The sequence below is a fragment of the Calonectris borealis genome, chromosome 1 (genome assembly GCF_964195595.1).
Source record: "Calonectris borealis chromosome 1, bCalBor7.hap1.2, whole genome shotgun sequence".
Taxonomy (NCBI): domain Eukaryota; kingdom Metazoa; phylum Chordata; class Aves; order Procellariiformes; family Procellariidae; genus Calonectris; species Calonectris borealis.
Genome location: NC_134312.1, coordinates 57,493,858 through 57,512,699, shown reverse-complemented (window position 1 = coordinate 57,512,699; position 18,842 = coordinate 57,493,858). Strand labels below are relative to the sequence as shown.

Genomic DNA, 18,842 nt, shown 5'->3' with positions numbered 1-18,842 from the left:
CCACGTTACAACCCAAGGGCTTGCTTTTAATTTCAGTCCTATTAGTATAAATTATTGGGGACTCTGCAGAAGCCAGTGGACTGCTGGTACGCAGCTACGCTGCGCAAAAGGCACGGGCCAAGGAGCTTGAACCGCCCCTAAGAGTGGATGGCTTCTACCCAGGCATCCCCTCCTGGCTGTACTGGTGCTCATGGTGGTACTGTGGACATCGGGGAAGCCCAAGTAACTCTCAAGGCCGCAGCGTCAGGGATGCGAGGTGCGTCTCTTGCAGGCTCTGCCTCCCGGAGTCAGGGGGTCTCCCCAAAATCTGGACTCCCCATGTTCGCGAAGGGCCTTTTTCCTGCCGCCCCCTCCCAGGGACACGCTGCCTGTAGGGTGAGGGTGTTAGAAACGAGAGCCGGAGGCTTTGCTGCAGTGCGATTTTGAGGCTCACCAGGCACCTCTGCCTGGGAGCAGGCGCCTGGCGGGGGTGCAGGGAGCCGCCTGCACCCAGGGAGCACCAGTGACGGCTCCCTGTGGATAACCGGGTTTCACCCAAGGGGGCCAGCCTTACTCCTCTATGGGGGCTGCAAGCGGTGAAACACGTTGGGCTGCGTGGCAGAGGGGTGATGGGGGTACAGGGTGTGAGCGGGTGGGGGGGTTGGCCCCGCACTTCTGCTAGGCCCTACCAAAACAAAGCGGGGCAGCACCCCTGCCTCCCTCTCCCTTTGTGGTGGTGGTGGTGGTGGTGGTGTGCCTTTGTACTGGGGAGGTCTTCCCACCCTCCCCCGCCCCCAGCACCCCGCCATGCTGCACCCGCCGTGCCCTCACCCCACACACGCCCCCAAGCACCCCCTCCTCACACTCCTGCCCCACCGACACCTCACGCCTCCCGCCCCAGACGTGCCCACTCCTTGCCCTCACCCCCGCGACGCGGCGTGGGCGGCGGCGGCAGCGGCGGGGCGAAGGGGGCGGGTGCGCGCTCCCGGCGCGGCGCGTCCCCGTGGGCGGGAGCGCGCGGCTCGTCGCCGCCGCCGCCGGGCTGCCAGGCACGGCTCGGCGCGGCGCGGCTCGGCTCGGCGCGGCTCGGCGCAGCCCGGCACGGCTCGGCGCAGCCCGGCACCGCCCGCCGAGCCCCCCGCCCGCCTCCCGCCCACCCCCGCGCCGCCATGGACGGGGGAGCCTTCGGAGCGGGGAAAGCCGGCGGCGCCTTCGACCCGCACGCCTTCATCCGGCAGCCGCACACCCTCCTGCGGCTCCTCTCCTGGGTAAGGCCCCGCCGCCCCCGGGGGCTGCCGCCGGCACCGGCACCGGCACCGGGGCGGGGGGCGCGGGCGCGGGGCTCCCTCCGGGGCGGGCGGCCACCACCGGCCCCAACCCCGACCTCTCCACATACATACATATATGTAAAATTACTATGTTATATGTTATAGATCATTATATATTATTATAATGTATGCTATTATGTATTCTATATTTATTATTATATATTTTATATATGCTTGTGTATGGATATGTATCCACATCTGTAGATATGCATATGTCCATTGATATGTCTCCACACATCTAGATCCATACACAGAGATATATATGTATACGCCTATATAAGCATTTATGGCTATATCTCCGTGTAGGTATGCATGTATGTTTCGATATATGGATCTATCACTGGGTTTCTCTATCTCCATATGTAAATATCTCCATATATATCTCCACATACATGTGTGCACACACAGATATACAGCCATATCTGTGTGTATGGATATAGGGCCATATAGATATAGAGCCATATGGAGTGAGAGCACTCTGGTTTGGGCTTTTTTCCCTGGGGAGGGAAGGGGTGAGCTGGGTTGGACTGTGACCCCATCTTCACCTCTGCTGTTTTGGGGGTTGTGTTGGGGTCTTCTCCCCCCACCTCCCACCCCCCCCAAGCCGGTGGGTTTATGGCGGGTGCGGGGAGGCAGCGGGATGTGGGGTGACGGGGGGGGAGCTGGGGGTGATGCTGCAGTCCTGGTGTGGCTCTCTAGCGAGCCGGGGCTCGGGGGGCACTAGGCTCTGGCCGTGCCAGGGCGAGTTGGGGGGGCTATGGGGGCTGGACGTCACTCTGTGTTTTATCCTCATCCTCTCAGCCCCCCAACCTCCTTTCCCTATAATGCTTTCTTCTCCGTAATTTGTGGGGAAGGGGGTAGGGAGAAAAGGGGGTCTAACGGGGGCGGTGGAGAGGCGCGGGGTGCCAGGGGGAAGGTCTCTCCCTCCCTCCCTCCCTCCCTCCCTCCCGTGACGCCGATCCCATGGCTGCCCATGGGGCCTGCGGGTTTGTGCAAGAAGGTCATTGGGATTAAGGGAGCGGGAGCTGCAGCACCGAGCCGGCGGGGGAGAGATTGAGGTCTCGGCCGGGAGCAGAGAAGGGAGGGCAGGGGGAGAGAGCGGAGGAGACACATGCGCACCGGCGCTGGGAGGAGAGACGTCAGGCTGGCTTTGGGAAAATAAAATAAAAGCAGTGCCAGGAGGGGGGAAACGAGGAGGGAAAGGGAAGGTGGCCCGGCTTGCTGCCAGCAGTGGGGAGGCAGCCCTTGTGCTCCTGGCCGGGTGGGTGGGTGATGTCCCCTCTGGGTGACGTGACTCGGAGGGTGGCTGGAGAGCCCCAAGACAGCTGAGGACGTGATTAATGCAGGCGGTCCGTCCGTCCGTCCATCTGCCCGAGCTTGTTTACAGTACAGCATATCATGCCGGGAGCAGGCTGGCCGTGCCGGGACTGCCGCTGGGTGCTGGGTGATGGGGTACGCGCACCCCCCGGTCCGGGGAGGGTGGAGCGGAGCCAGCCTGCGTGCCTGGGGATGATGGACGTGATGTGACCTACAAAGGCTCTCCCGTTGCTAATCTCTGTGGCAGAATTTTCTTTCTCTCTCTCCCTGTCGGTCTGGTGGGTTTTTTTTCCCCCTCATCTGAGCACTGCGGGATTTTGGCTTCCCAGAGGCACCAGGTGAGGGAGAGAGAACAGGAAATATGTTTATATTTTAATTAGGCACCTACTCTGCTTCGGAGTTTCTCAGACACTGTTGGCTGGCTCGCCGAGCTCAGCTCCATGCCCCACAAGGTCTCCCCAGGCAAGGAGCGCTTCCCGGGGACTCGCATCTCCTTGGGACCCCGCATGGTTTCCCCTTGCCCATCTGACCTTGACAGAGGACAGGATGGGATTTACCCCAGGCACTTCACTTGGCCGTGGAAATTAAAGTCCTTGTGCAGGAGCTGGAGGTGCTCCAGGTCAGTGGTCCAGCAAGGGAGGCTGGCCTGGCCATCGTGGCGCAGGACTACGCGTGCACCTCTTCTCTCCCGAAATACGAGTTCCTTCTCCTGCTTTTCCACCGGCTTGGTCTTGTCTGTCCTCCCGAGCATCTCTCCCTCTGCAAAGCCAGGGAGCCACAAGCTTACCCCCAGATATTTAGTTGTGGTTTTGATCTTTTTTTTAAATTGAGACCAAGAGGGGTCCTCATGGGCATTGAAGTCCTATCTCAGGCTGTCACAAGCATCACATCCTTTATGGCCCCTTCCATAAATTGGTTGAACTTCGCTGAAAAAAGACTAGTTCATGGGTTTTTTGCCCTTCTCACTCCCTCTGGGAGAGGATTCAGCAGCTCCAACGGTCAGGGCTTTCCACTGTAAATCTATTCGTGGCTGGGTTTCTATCCATTTGCTTTTGTGCTCTTGTGCCCTTCAGTTTAAATGGTGCTTTTCCCTCCCTGGTGTTTTCCCCTGGGTGTATTTATAGACCGCGATCACATCCGCACTTAGCCTTTCTATCGCCAGGTTCTACGAGCCAAACTCTTCTGGTGGCAAAGGGCTCTCCCGCCCCGTGGTCTCTGTGAAAGTCCTTCCTTTCACCTGCTCTTGCACGCACTGGAAGCACCTTGCCTGCCATCTCCTCAGATCTCATTTGCCTTTATCCTGCTCATGGTGTGAGTGGTCCATTGTCTCCCCAGGGCAAACTGGAGACTCCTTTTGGCCCATTTCACGTGATGAGCTTTCACTGAGAGCAGAAATTCTCATGATTGCTTCCCCAGGCAGTGACCTTGTGCTCAGGTCATGCTGTCTTTTAGCAGACTTTATGAAGGCACGGAGGTGCATATGGCTTTTTACCAACAGGCAGCAAAACTGGCTCCTGCCCAGGGAGTTTGCAGCCCAATTGAGATGGCGGCAAATCTCCAGGAAGAGCTGCAGGATCAGGAGCAGATGGGGTGACCAAAGATTATTTATGTTGCTCCTTGCTGAGGAGGAGATGGGATAGGTTTGACAAGGAGGATGCTAAACTATGGAAAGGGGTTAGCAATTCTGGAGCATCTATCCACTGTGACAGTGTTGTGAGGCAGCTCAGGTTTCTTGGGTGCTTTGGAGGTTGGGCACAGCGGAGTAAGGATGCATCTCCCTACAGAAAGGTTGCCTGGCATGGGTGCTGGCAAGCAGTGGTGGTCCTGCAGAGCACCCATGTCAGGTTTGGATGTTCAGCCTCAGCGTGAGCCTTTTCCCTACTGCTGCCTGCCCCAGATGCGCTTGCCTGGATGAAGCAGCACCTTGTAGTGCAGGGAGGCAGCCCTACGGAGCGGTACCTCCTGAGCATCTCTGCTGAGGATGCCTGCAAGGGCATGTGGATCTTGCAGTGAGGTGACTTGTCCGATTTGGCTGGACTGAGGCTTGCCGATGAAAGCAATGAGCTTCTGGAAGATCCCGGAGACTTCCTCACTTCTCTGTGGGGAAGGGCAGAACTCCCTCCCTATTCCCAGCGGCGGTGAAGAGAAGTCAAGCAACTCGCCCTGTTGTGATGGGTGGCTGGGGTTTACTCCCAGTCCTGGTCTTTCAAGGCATTGCTCCACGCCGTGCTGCTTCGCTTGCCGCTGGCTGCAACACAGAGGCATCGCACAACTGGTGCCTCACAGCAGACGAGACATGGGTGCATGGGTAGGTTTTTTACCACCTTGACATGTAGACCTGCCTTCAGCCTTCTTAGGTGACCCAACAGCTGGAGCTAGTGGTGCTACAGCTGGAGCTAGTGGAGCTGGGTGACCCACACCGAGCTAGAGCTGTGCTACGGTGCCTAGCTCCAGGATCGTTCTTGAAATAAAGCAGGCGAGTGTGGGCACATCCCTGCGTAATCCCGTTGCGCCCTGACCCGCAGTGCTCTCCACAGCCGGCGCGGGGGAGCTGGGAGGCTCCTTTGCAACCCGCGGGCGTTGGATGTAGCACTGGCTCCATAAATAAGTAAAATGCTAATTGAAACAGGTTGTTCCAGGCGCTCCTGACTGCTTGGAAACCTGCTCGCTGGAGAAACTGAAGCACTGCTCGATATAAAAGCCTAACAAGGCAAAAGTAACTTGCTTTTTGGAGGCAGGCCCAGCTAGGTGGCTTGAGTGAGCGTATTTCTAGCCACAGCCATGCAGGCAAAGCAGCCCATTAAAACTTGCCACACGGATTGAGACACAAAATCTCTCTCTGATGCCAAGGGCACTGCCCCTCCGCAGGGAGGTTTGGTGAGGAGAGCCGCTGCCTCCCCTCCATCTCCTCCTCCATCACCCGCTGCCGTTGCCACCATGTCCCCTGTCTGGTGGGAGCATGCAGATGTTTCGAGCCGGGATGAGAAGCGCTGTCCCCTGTCTCTGCAGGCACGGCACATCCCAGGCAACTCCGGCTGAGCAGACAAGGCAGGTGAAGGACAGGAACCGCGTCCCCGGCCTCGCCACGACAAGTTGGCGCCTGCGAGCTGGAGGACGGGGCCGAGCCCCGGCGTGGCAGGGAGCCCCGTCTCCTGCCCTGCCGGCAGGTCCTGGCTCACTGCGCTGACACCCAACTTACGACATCCTTTGCCTCTTCCCTCCACACTGTCCTTTGCTGTATGGAAATGACACCCGCTGTGAACTTGTGGAGGCAGTTAAACCGAGCCTTAGAGCTCAGGGGCCATGTTAGTCTGAAACCAGCTGCAACCTCCACCTTCTTTCTGTCCCAGCTAAATTTAGCTGAGATGTTCCCTGTGTTCGTGGACCATAGCTCATGCTCTCTGCCTCTGCTCCTGCACGTGATTTTTGCCCCAGCCACGATGCTCACTGGCTGCGTGCTTGGGAGATACGTTAGCGCACGATGAAAGAAACACAGTGGTTCAAAGCACGTGCTTTCGGTCAAGCCCTAGGTGCGGTTCTTCATGGGATCCCCTTTCTTGGGTCAGCTTCAGAAGGGTTTTTGGGGGATCGCTGTCACTGGGATTGGGTGAGAGGCCACGTTGGAAGACGAGCAATAGATGTGCAGAGCCACGGAGTGATTCGGGGTTGGATACAGAAGGTCGCGTTGTTTCCAGCATAGCTTTTCCAGGAAAGATCTTGGAGCAGGAACAAATCTCTCGTTAATGGCATTTGCAGATAAAAATCTGAGAAATAGCATATAAGGACCAAAGGCAGTCAGAAATATGAGCAAAAAATAAGATAATCGTATGTAATCTGCTGTTTCAAAACACGAGAGGCACACAGGTGAGGAGCAGAGAAGCTGTATGGAGGTGAGAATGGCTAAGGCAAACATTTGTGGCAAGACAAGGCAGCAGAGAGGACTAGTGTGGCTGTGAGAGGAGCAGATGCAGTGGCAGTGGATGCAGTCCTCCCCCTAGGTTGGCACAGCCAAGCCAAGAAGGCAGAGGTGTGTTGCTAGAAAGAAAACTGAACTCTTCCTCATGGAAAAAGATGCAACTTTTGGGTGCTCACTTTGCTGAGCAGCAACCTGGCAATGTAGGGACCATCTAGAAAGCACAGAAGCACCTGGATACCACCATGGAGGTGTGGCCATGGGGAGTCGTCACTAGTAGCGGTGGGACAGAAGATGCTATTTGACCATGAGAAGAGCGTAAGACCTGCGGGACTGGCTGGAGCTTCCTGAAGTTGCTCTCTGGGACACAGCCTCCTGTTATACCAGCGGGCATCTTCCCATGGCAAAGCTCTTCCTCCCTCCCCGGGGTGGCAGGCATGGCTGCCGTCGGAGGCTTCCTGGCTGCTGGCTCCTGGGGTGCGCCGGCATCACCCGGGGCTTGGGCTGCTGTGGGGGTAAAGATTGACCCGGGCACAGGTCTGGCAGGAGGCGGAAGGGTTAATGGCCAGCCTGTCAGCTGCCAAGCCATGTGTGAAAAAAAGCCGGCTGGCCAGGAAAGCCTGTCCCAGATCCCGTGGCAGGAATTAGGGATGCGGAGCCTTTCTCCCCTCCATCACCTGCTCCGGCTCAGCCCCGGCTGGGGAGCTGGTGCCACATGGCTGGTGGCCAGAGGGGGTGAGCTGGGAGGGAGGTGCTGGTGTACCCCTGCTCTTCCCCCGTCCCATGCTCAGGGGAAACGGGTATGAATGGGTACGGGGCGGCTGGCCCCCTCCAGCACCCGCACAGGGCTCAGACATGCCATCGAGACCGTGGGCAGGAGTCATTCGCTGCCTGCGTGGGGCCGGCTGGAGGGAATAAATAGAGGCCGCCTGTTTCCAAGCTGCCAGTCCCATGCGTATCAAAAGCTGCGTATGTTTTCTTCAAAACGAACTAAATACAAGTAGATTTAATGATGATGATGATAATAATAATAATCCGTGTCTGTGCAGGGCTCTCCAAAGCTTTCCAGAGACTTCATTTGCGAGTGGCTGAATGAAAATGAAAGCCAGATCATCTCTGCCAGTTTATCGTTTGCACTCTCCCCTGCTCTTGCTTTTTTTTCAAACTGATTTATTCCTGGTCATTACCAGATCAGACACAGAAGAGTTATTGCTTCATTTTGCCCAAGGTGGATTTGATTTGAAGTCCCACGAGGAATATTATGTCACCAAACTATTTCCTCTCTATAATAGAATAAGAAGGGTGTTTGGGAGAGGGAGAGGCAACACGCAGTGCAACAGAGCCTGTGACCGGAGGGCACCGCAGCGAGCCCAAGCAGGCGGCTCGACAGAAACCGTCTTCAGCCTCATCCCCGCTACGACCATCGTGGGGATCTCGGGGATGAAGTCAGGAGGCAGCGTGACAAACTCCTGGGATGAGGTGCAGGAAAATCCTAGCGCACCGCCGGAGGCTGGCCGTGCTGTGCATCCATCACATGATGCTCAGGAGCGTCTGATGCACGGCTGGGGATGGGCAGCGTGGTGGAAAGCCTCACATGATGCTCAGGAGGTTTCGCCTGGCTTCCTGTGGGGCTGAGCCTGCAGCGGGGAGGTGGGGAGGGACCGGAGAGCCTCTCCTCTGAGGGCTCATCTCTCGCCTTTGCCTCTGGCAAAATCAGATCACCCAGTTGAGTGAGAGAGAAAAAAAAAGGTCTTTTATGGTGGGATGCAGCCTTTTGCCTATTTGCACTTTTCTCTCTGTAGTGAGCCCTTACAAGCCTGTAGTGGCCAGCACGAGCCCCTTGAGAAACCAGGACAGGGAAGCTCTCAGCCTCTGCCCGTCTCCTCCCCGCAGTGCTTAGCGTCACGTTCATTTCGCTGCGTCTTTCGGCAAGTTGCTCTGCCTCTGCCAGCTTTGCGAAGTGCCTGGCTCTGGGCTTCACTTGATGTCTCGGAGCTCTTTGAGGAAAACAGAAGTCTAGGAATTCATTGCAACAACCTGTGTGGATGCGATGTTTAAGGAACGATGAAGTCAAGAAAAGCTGGGTCCCAGCAGCAACGCTGAGTTGGTCAGATCTTCTCCATGTGCTGTTTTCTGTCCATTTTTTTGAGTGTAGCCAAATATATTACTGCTTATTAAATGCACACCTCCAGACAGGCCACACACCTGCCTAATTAATGTTGCTCTTGGAGGCTTAAGGAAACCCTCTCAACCTAAAAATCTACTTACTTCAAGTCCTGTTAACTGACTAAACAGCCTCGCTGAAGAAATGAGGCTGCTGAGGTGAACAAAGCTGGGGATGGCTGGCTGGTTTTCGTCGCCGAGCGTAGGAAAGCGGCTAATGGTCTCCCTCCGCGGAGTGGGAGGATGGGCTGCTTTTGGGAGCGTCGGGATGCAGTGCTTTGCGCCTGCCTCCTGTCTGCCTTTGGACAAGTCACTTCCCTGCTCAGTGCTCAGTCGGGAGAAGACTCCTGCCATCTTCTCCTCGCCTGCTCTTCGCAGCTGGATGCATATTTTGGACCATTTTATTAGTGGCTGTAGGCAAGGCCTTGTGCAGCGAGGATTCGCTATGCCAAGCGGGTAGAAGGAACAAGCAGCAGTAACACAGAGGGGCAAGAGGCTTGTGCCAGTGCTGCTGGGAGCTGGCATTTCTTCAGAAGTGCTGCAGATGTGATGGGAATGGGAACGTAAATGCTTCATCCTTGCAGACTTGGTGCTTTGTTTATAATCCAGGCAGCATTCATACTGCACCTGCTGCCTGAATCATCTTTGCACGGGCACGGATTGTGAATTCAAGGAAATAAAAAAATACTTGCTCTTTCTAAGATGACTTGCTACGGCAGTGAGCTTCCACCCACCCGCCCCCTTAGCGACAAGAAGTAGCTGCCATGGATTAAGTGTGCAACAGTTTCTCCTGAGGGCTGCGAGATCCGGGCTCTCATAATTATTATTTTTTCTAGAAAATTGTTTGTCTGTGCACCCATCGCAACAGCTTCTGGGTGCAGACATCACGGTGATAAAATGTGTGACACTGCCTGTTGGCAGCAGCAGCAATCGCCTCTTCTGCCTGTCAGTCTGAAACCTCTGGTTTGAGCCTGCCCGTTCTTGCCCAATCTCTGTGATCCAGTCCAGCTCAAGGCTTCTGTGCCCGGTGGATCCTCACGGTGTTTTGCTGTGCTACGAGGGCAGTGGCAGGCTGGCAAAGGGAGCAAATCCTCTGCACTGCCACTAACCTTGTCTTCTCTGCAGCACCAGGGAGTGGAGCATGGAGCAGAGCTGATACCAGTAGTGAGGAAAACACGGATAGGAGATATCCCTTAAGCTACTGTGCTTTGGTCTGTAGAAGGCTTTCCTAAGGACAAAGAGTACTTTGGGGTGGCTGTTTCAGGATATAGAAGATCCTCAGTGACTTGTTCTGCTCACGAGTGAGAATACCCTGAGTGGAATCTCCCCAGAAAACTCCTAAGATCAGATGCTTGCCAGTAAATCATACCTTGGGCACTTCCAGGCTGTAAAACAGGTTTCTTTTCATAGGAGAGAAGTTGTGGCACCTTGGCTGACTAAAGATGGAGAAAGGAAGCTAGGAATGCCACCTCTGCTTGAAATTTTAGGGAGAGGGAGATGTCCCTCTGATCTCGTGACTCTGAGATGTGTCTTCACGAAGGGCCAAGATAGATAGGTATAAAGGGGCAAATGCAAAAAGGAATGATTCTGCTTCTTCACTCGCAGACGAGAGCCCTTACAGGCCAGCAGCAAACCCAAAGATAAGAGCAGAGGGAGGATGTGTATCAGGATATGAGCAGAGTAAACAGAGGTGTCTCTGGGGAGAGGCCATTACCGAAGTTCATTCACCCCAAATGAGTAAGCAGAGACTCGCAATACAGCTCATTGCAAGGGTTGACCTGGCTCAGGGAATTGACATTTTACCAGTTTTGAGCCCTACAACAAAACTGAGCAGCAGGCTATGCCACTTTTGAGGCTGTTTTTCGTCTTCCAAAGAGAAACTAAGCTTTTTGTCTAATGCTGTGGAAAACGGGGCACCCATTTTGTAATCCCAATATAAGGAGGTTGGTACTTCAGGTGGCAGCATTGGTGCTGGTCACAGCCTCACATCGGGTTGTCACTTCAAGAAGTCTGTCAGTTCCCCCTCAGGTAGAGGAACATGGTGTTACTGCCGATGGTCCTAGGCAGACCTGTCAGCCCAGCCTGTTGAGGCGGTGTGCGAGACTTCCCACTGAAAGAGCCTGCTGTAATTGTGTGCAATTTTGCTGCCTTTCCCAACCATGCAGGCTGAAATTTTGAAGACCAAACCTTTGCTTCAGGCAGAAGAGATTTTTGTTTCATTTTGGTTTTCACGGGTAACTTCTGCAAAGTATGATCAATCTTTATTTTCAAGAAGAAGGAGGAGGACAAATCAGTTGTTTTACTTCGAAGCTTAAAAAGCTCTTGTGAACTTTCAGAGAACCCATACAGACCCCACAGTTAGGAGCGCTGGCTTGTAGATTTTTTTGGCTTGCTCTAGTGTGTCAAAAATATGCCCAATGTCAGCAACCCAAGTGTAACCCAGTTATGAGCATTGGGGTGAAAAAATAGTATCGGTGTCAGTAGATACTTGTTAGAGTTCGGCAGCTGAAATGTGGTCAGTGTTGAGTATCTGCCCAAGGGCTGTCGGGGACCGTGAGTAAGGTTTTTCCTCTGGTTCTTGATGCCACAGGTCAAACAGCAGAGGTCTGTGCTGTGGCATCCAACCCTACTGATGATAGATGGTGTTTCAGGTTGATATTAATCAACAGTTAATTTTCCCTGCAATCACAAAGCTGCTTCTCCACTTTCTAGGTTGTCTGCCGTGTGCTCTCCCGGTGCTTGGTCGGGTTAAGCGGTACTGGGGTCCTTCTGACCTAGTAAACCCTCAGACCTACCTCCGCTCCCTGCAGGAGACTTGGCCACCTCATCTTCTTGTGTGCTGTTTCTCCTGGGGGATTGGGTGGTGGTTCCAAGGGTGCCAGGCTCCTGTTGCGCAGACAACTCCCAGGCTAGCCGAGTGCTCCGGTGACGTCCTAGTGCACGTCATACGTATGTTCACCCCATGCTTGAGGTCCCATTTCCCGTCGGCCTGGGGCCCTCGCAGGCAGCCTGCAGGCGAGCTGTTCCTACCAAGGCTCTCAAGATGCCCTGCAAAGAAAAATCTGTACGTGCGCCTTAATCTTCCCCTCTTTCTCCCGCAGCTGCGAGGGGAAGCTGTTTATTTGAGATGCGGGACTGGGGCTGCTGTAAATAGCTCTCTGCTTTGGTGAACCTGCTGTGTCAAAGAGGGATGGCCTTGTGGCAGGTGACGAAGGCTAAGCCTGTGAGCAAAGATTAGACTGGCAACTGCGGATTATGGCATTTCTACCTGGACTCATCCTTAATTCTACCCGATTTAAAATAACATGCAGCGGCAGTGGCCGCTTCCCTACCCGGACGGGTGGGGAACTTATGATGGCCCTGCCAGGCGGACCTGGAGGGGGGATGTTTGGCCCATTAAATCCTTGGGGAAGGTTGGAGGGTGTTGGCGTACGGGTGAGTGGGCAGAAGGACAGGTGGTGTCATGGGCTGGGCTGGTGGAAAACTGGTGGAGAGAGGTGTGTGATGTGTAGGGAGATGGGGAGAGCAGGAGCACGGCAGAACGGAGCCGCAGAGCTGCAGATTGTGGGAGGGTGCGTGGGAAAAAGAGCGTAGTAGCTGAATAGATAAAATTAGTGAACAAATGCGTGGTAGAAACAATGAATTCCTAGAAGGGAAAGGAGTGGGTGGGCAAGTAAGAGCAGACTAAGAGGATTTCCGCTACTTGGAGCCCTTGTACGCAGGCACCCGCACCACAACCATATCCCAATTTACACTCCACATCGCCTCCCTGTGTGTCTGTGGGAAGCCACCTTTACTCCACAGCTTTACATTGCTTTAGATCAGATGGATAAAAAGGCTCAATCTGAGTGGTCCTATTTTAAGTTAATCCTCAGAAACAAAATGAGACTGTCTCCCCAGTAAATTCCCCGTGGCTACAGCCCAGGCGAGGCAGCGGGACGGGAGCTCAGCAGAGCAGAGGGGTGCCTGCGAAGGGCGGCTGTCCTGCGCAAAGCTCAGCTCCTTTGTGCTGGTCCTTAGAGACGGGGCTTGCCCTGACGTGTCTCCTGCCTCCTTCCCCACCAGGTGTTCTCCATCGTGGTGTTTGGCTCCATTGTCAATGAAGGGTACGTGAACACCTCGGAGGAGACACCAGAGCACTGCATTTTCAACCGCAATCGCAATGCCTGCAACTATGGTATTACCGTGGGTGTCCTCGCCTTCCTCAGCTGCCTTCTTTACCTGGCTCTAGATGCCTACTTCCCGCAGATCAGCAGCGTCAAGGACCGCAAGAAGGCAGTGCTCTCGGACATCGGAGTCTCGGGTGAGCTTCCTGGCCGGTTGGCCATAGTGCCCCTCTCCTCCGCCGGCAAGGGAGAGGGAGGGAGCTTCTGCTGCCTTGCAGGCCAGGTTCCTTCTAGCAGGGAGGTCTTTGGGTTCTTTACTCTCTCAAGCCTTCTCTCTCTCTCCTTTTTTTCCCTTTCTCTTCTTTTCAGCCAATCTGGCTGATACCTCTCTGCTGTTCTCCATAGGCGTAGCTCAGGGTGCCCTTTAGGCTCAGCACGTCTTGCCTCCCTGCATGCTTGTGCTTGCTAAGGCCAAGTGTTGATGCCTCTGGAGACGGTATTTCATTCTTTTCCAGCTCCAGGTGATTGAACCCCATATATTTTAACATAAAAAAAGGTTGAGGATTTCACGCAGGCTGACTAAACTGTTTAGGCTGACTAAACTAGTCCTCCTAGGTTACCTGGCATTCCCCAGGTGAATAGCTGTGCAGGACCTCATCTAGCCCCAAGGCTTATTCTAACTTACAGTCAGACCTCTCCATCCCCAGTGTGTTGAAGTGACAGACAGAGCGATGGTGCGTGTGTGTGTGCCTGTGTAAAGCCAGTCAGCAGCAGCGTGAAGAGGTGCTTTGCGCTCGGGCTGCGATCCTGAATCGCTCTCTTGGCTTACTCCGGCCGTACAGGCAAACTTTTCCACGTCAGGGTCCCCCCCTCAGTTTGTCAAAGGGGCCACGAGTGGAGTGGGAACAGGATCAGGTGCAGCATCTGAACTGGACTTCTGGCTTGCAAGTTTGTTCACGGTTAGCCCCTTGCCTAGCAGTCCTGTTTAGAGCTAACAAGAGAAGGGGAAGGGGAAGGACTGAGCCCTGTTTTGCTGCCATTTAGGAATGCCCGTTTCCCTCGCTGCTGGGTATCTGGCTGACCTGGCAGAGAGGGTGAGTCCCACTCCTCCCCACCAGCTGCCAGTCTGGACTCGGGGCTCCCCCCTACCTTCACCCCTTTCCCGGGGGTGCAGCATGTTAATGATCTTTCAGCACCTTTCCTCGGCGTGAGTCCCTTAGCCTGTGCTGTCCTGAGCAAAGGCCGGTCTCTGTGCAACTGCAGGCCGGCTGCTTCCCGCTGTTCTGCAGCTCCCTTGGAAGGAATTGCTCTTCGCTTGTCCTTGGAGGACAGGGTTGCGAAGCAGTGGCTGTTTCAGAGAGCCCAGGTGATCTCTCCTGTACAGGCTCTCTCCCAAGGCCAAATGCAAGTCCTGTGATCAATCCAAACACAAGCAAATGAACTCTCCTGAGGTACTTTCTGCAGACACCTATAGTCACCTTGACGATTTAGCCGTCAGCGAGCCTGCCAGCTCGCTTGGGCTTAGACAGGCTGCGCAGTCAGAGTTTGGCCCAGTCTGGTGGGTCTCGTAGGGTTGAAGTTTCCAGAGAAATGTGATGTGTTTATGTTCTGTTCACACATACCTTCTTGATATCTCTCCCCTTCCCCTTTGGCATGCTGGTGGTGGTCCATCCCAGCCTTTTGGGCGTTCCTGTGGTTCGTTGGCTTCTGCTTTCTGACCAACCAGTGGCAAGCTTCAAAAGAAGAGGACAACCCAATGAATGAGGGAGGGGATGCAGCCCGAGCAGCCATCACGTTCTCGTTCTTCTCCATCTTCACCTGGGTGAGTACAGCAGCCGTGATGTTGGATCAGGTGTCCTCTGCACTGTATTAGCTTGTGGGGAACGGAAGGTGACTGGCTAAGGGTGATTCCCTCTGAGATCTCAGTTCACATGGCTTCTGAGAAGGAAAAGCAGGAGGGGAGATGGTTAGGAGGTAAACTTGGGAAACAAGGACTCAAAAACTTATATGGAAGAAGGTGCTAGAGCATTAACAAGCACAATGGGAAAGAGGGTCCCATATCCCAGTAAGGAGTTTGTCCTTGACAAACCTCTAATATGACCTTGGATGAGCCAGCTCCCCAAGCATCATTTTCCCTGTGCGTCAGAGGACTTTAAACAGCATTTTCACCTCGTAGACTCTAAGCAGAGAAGGGAGCTCCAGGCCAGGGGTTGCACCCATCTCCCTCCCTGCTTTGCTCCCATCACGTGAAATGTCATCAGTGGCCACAGGAGGCTGCAATCGGCGTCCCTCCGGGCTCTCCGACTGCACCCACGACTGCGGCGCCGCCGCACTGCGTCGCCTCTTAGGAAGGTGATGGTGCTGTCTCTTAAGACTGCCCTTTCCCCAGCACTTCTTTATTGCTAGTTTCCTGGAAAAGCTGTGGTGTGCAATATAAATATCCCCCACAATTTCCTCCCATCTCTGAAAGCACCAAGCCCGAGTGATTTTTGTCTGAAGTGACAGGATAGTGCCAGGCAGGAAAGCATTTTAGGCCGGTCTCCATGTATAAGTCCTTGTGGCTTTACCTTCTCCTCTCCCTACGGGCCTTAACGTTGGGTGGGGGCCAGGTAGGAAGGGTGCCCTAAAACCACGAAGCTATCAGAGAGGAAGGGGGACTGCAAAGGGTTGTGCGGTCAGCACCCTCGCCAAGGTGACGCCAAGTGGGGGCAAGGGACAGCAGCATGCGTGTCCCCTCACAAGCGGCGTCCTGCACTCGAGCGCTGCCGAAGGCCTCTTGCAAGCTCCAGCGGAAAGTGTGACGAGGAGCGAGACTTTTGCAAGGGGTCCCCCTGGACCCTTTCTGAGGTGCCACCACCTGCAGTGGTCCTCCCCAATGCACGGGCTTGCAAGTGGCCAAATAGGAATCCTCTTCCTCCAGTTCCTTGGGGTTTTTATTTCAATCAAATGCTCTGGTTTGCTCTTCCTTACTGATTGTCCTCCCCACACCCCTCTCTCTCCTCACAGGGCTTCCTCACGTTTCTGGCTTTCCGGAGACTCAGAGACATTACTTTTCAGGAAGAATACAACACCCTGTTCCCTAACTCCCCGTCCTTGCTGCCTTAGTGCCCCTCGCTCATGGGGGAATTTGGGGGAAGAGGTGGGGGGATGCAGCTGGAGGAGGTTACTGAGCACAGACGGTTCCAATGCCTTGACCACAGGTGTCCATATGTGGTCACGGCAGGGCACGGGGTGGGAAGAGATGGGCCATTGAACCAGAGTGGGCCAGGTTGTCCACTGAACGGGGGTTCTCCCTCTGGGGAGTTGGAACTGGCAATTTCTCCTCCTCCTCCTCTGCCCCCTTCTCTCCCTCACCCGTACCCTAACTAATGCTGCATAACACCGCTGTGCCTTTCTTTTGGTGACTGCTCAGACCTAATACTTCAGCCAGGAGATATCCTCTGCCCCCACCACTGTATCATCTCCTCCATTTCACCCAGCCCTCATTCTCCAAAACCCTCTAACCTAGTAGACCACTTATCTCTATCAGGAATGCTCTGGTGCCTGCTGGGGTCCGCGATGCTGAACCCCGTGCCCGGGCTCCCTCAGTCCACCAAAGGGCATCCTGCCTGCAGTGCCTGGGGCAGGAGGCAGCAGTACGCTTGCTAACGCGGCAAGCAGCCACCTTGCCTCCTGCTGCTCCTTCCCAAGGTCTGTGCTGCACCGTGCAGATGTTGGCCGGTGAAGGGGTTACAGGAGGTGACCGCTACCTCGCTACTCCGGGTCAAATCCTGCTCTCCTTCCTGGCCTCTGCAGGCAAAATGGCTGCGTACATCCAGCCCGGCAGACAAACCTTCTGCGGTGGACCTGAGGCAGGTTGCCTTTCCCAGGGGCAGGAGCATCTGAACGGGATAACCCCAGGCTGTCTGAGCCTCTGCGACCTGCACCATGTCGGTGAAACCCCACCACCGGGCAGGAGGTGCCCAGTGTGTCCCAGAGGCAGCAGGGAGCCTTGGGCTCGCAGCCGTCCCTGCCCAGCCCTCCTCTCTCCGGGTGGGCTTGCCCTTTCTGTGGGGCAGCCTGAATCTCCATGCTCTCGGGGGTTTTTCACCAGTGATCTTCCAGGCGGGCTTCGTACACTAATCCGTAACCACTACTAACCCCACTTTTGTTTGTTTCTCTTTCTCGGTACGTTCCCCCTCTCTTTTCCCCCCTCCCCTCTCTGCTTCCCATCTCTTCCCTCCACCTCCTCCCTTAAAGGTGGGCCAGGCATTCCTGGCGTATCAGCGTTTCCGGCTGGGTGCCGATTCGGCCCTCTTCTCCCAGGACTACATGGACCCAAGCCAGGACTCCGGCATGCCTTATGCTCCCTACACGAACGAGGAGGATGCTACAGACACGGTGGGGACATACCAGCAGCCCCCTCCGGCAGATGCTTTCGACACCGAGACACAGGGGTACCAAACGCAGAACTACTGAGCCACCGATGCCCCTTTCCCTGCCCCCTTCCCTTCTGCCCCCTTTCCCACTGCCGGCAGAAAGCCGAGGCACAAACCAGACACGTGCGTAGTGGCACAAGAGGTGGCTCTCAGCTATGCTCCAGCCTTCTGGGTCATCTGTTTTTATTTATCGTTTTTAAAAAAGGAAAAAAAAGAAAAAAAGCTTTCCCCATCACCTCTTCCTTCTCCTCCCCCCAAAACTACCCGCCAGAACCAAATTCTTCCAAAATCTGTCACCGCGTTGAGACAGGAAGGTTCCCCCTTCCCTCCTCTCCCTCCTGCCTTGCTGCGGAGGGCAGAGTCTGGCCGGCGGGCAGGAGAAGGGCGATGGCACCAGCAGGGCCAGGTGAGAGGGTGCTGGAGGCAGAAGGAAAAGGGTGAGAGGGAACGGGGACCTTCCTAGAAGAGACGGTGTCGCCTAAGGCTGGAGTAGACGTGGGAGCATCCGAATTGGGCTGGAGGGCCTGGTGGCTCAGGGAGGGGGACAGTGTTGGGAGTTAGCATGCAGGCGTGCAAGGGTGGAGGGGAGCTGGAATGGTGTCCCCTGTGCAAAGACGGAGGGGCTATTCTCTCCCACCCACTAGTGAGGGAGGGGTGCTTTAATTTTAGAGGGTTTGGGGAGAAGTGGTATTGGGCGGGGGGGGAGCGGAAAGAGATAAAATGGGAAGGGAAGGAGGAAGATTTGCAGGTACAATCAAAAACCACAGGCACGTCTGTAGGTTACAACAAGAGACTCGGCAGAGCAGAGGGGCAGTGCCACGAGAGTCACTCCTTCCCCAGCCCCCTTGGATTGAGGGGGAGGTGGTTCCCCTTACTGGTACGCCCTGCTCGCCACTCTTCTCAGACCAGTGTTTGGTGAGGCAGGAGGGGAGCTGTGCCCAGACCCTGGCCCCCAGGCGCAGTCCCTGTGGAAGGAAGGATGGAGGAGGTGGGCTTCTAGGGGGCCCTGAGAGCCCTCGTCCCCAGCTGGGCTGGTTCGAGGGGGAGAGGAGGGCTTTGCCATCTCACCCTGGGCAGGAGGAGGAGAAGAAAGCCAGTTTCACTCCTCAGGTCCTGCTGAACCCTCCTCCGTTCCTCTGCTACCACAGTGCAAAGTCTCTTGCTGACACCATCTTTGTAGCACAGAGGAATGGAGCAGGACTCCCTCTGGAAAGAAATACAGCTGCTGGGATGGCCAGCGTGCGTCTGGCTCTTGCACAGGGGTGCAACCAAGCGGGGAAGGGTCCTGCCCCGCGCGGCTGCACTTTGCCTCCCACTCAGATGGGGAGGAGGTCTTAGTGTGCAGAGAATTGGTTGGGACCAGACCGAGCTCTCTGAAAACTGGTCTTGCTGTACTTGCCACAGACTGTAAGTGCGTCTTCTGCAGCATCTCAAGTCCTGGCTGCCTTTAAAGCCTCACCTAGGTGGCAGTAGTGACTCTCAGATAGAACTCGTGTGGACATCATTCCACACTCCTCATGATCCTGCTTCAAGTAAAGACACAGCTCTGGAAGCACACTGTTTATTCCAGGATAGAAGTAATGTCTATGTGTCGACGATCTGTGTCTATGTGAAAATG

The 18,842-nt window shown here is 55.2% G+C and overlaps 1 protein-coding gene across 2 annotated transcripts; it reads left to right on the top strand.

The window, feature by feature from the left end:
• The first annotated feature begins 1,007 nt into the window (after window positions 1-1,007).
• Window positions 1,008-17,762, top strand: SYNGR1 (synaptogyrin 1). 2 transcript variants are annotated; one of them, XM_075155049.1, is made up of 4 exons: window positions 1,008-1,247; window positions 12,766-13,003; window positions 14,483-14,628; window positions 17,046-17,762. In XM_075155049.1, the coding sequence occupies exons 1-4, from the start codon at window positions 1,149-1,151 to the stop codon at window positions 17,262-17,264; spliced, it is 702 nt and encodes a 233-aa protein (XP_075011150.1). In that variant the 5' UTR covers window positions 1,008-1,148; the 3' UTR covers window positions 17,265-17,762. The 2 variants fall into 2 exon arrangements, with proteins under 2 accessions (XP_075011150.1, XP_075011161.1); XM_075155060.1 differs by having other exon boundaries at window positions 1,037-1,247; window positions 15,813-17,762.
• The last annotated feature ends 1,080 nt before the right edge of the window (window positions 17,763-18,842 follow it).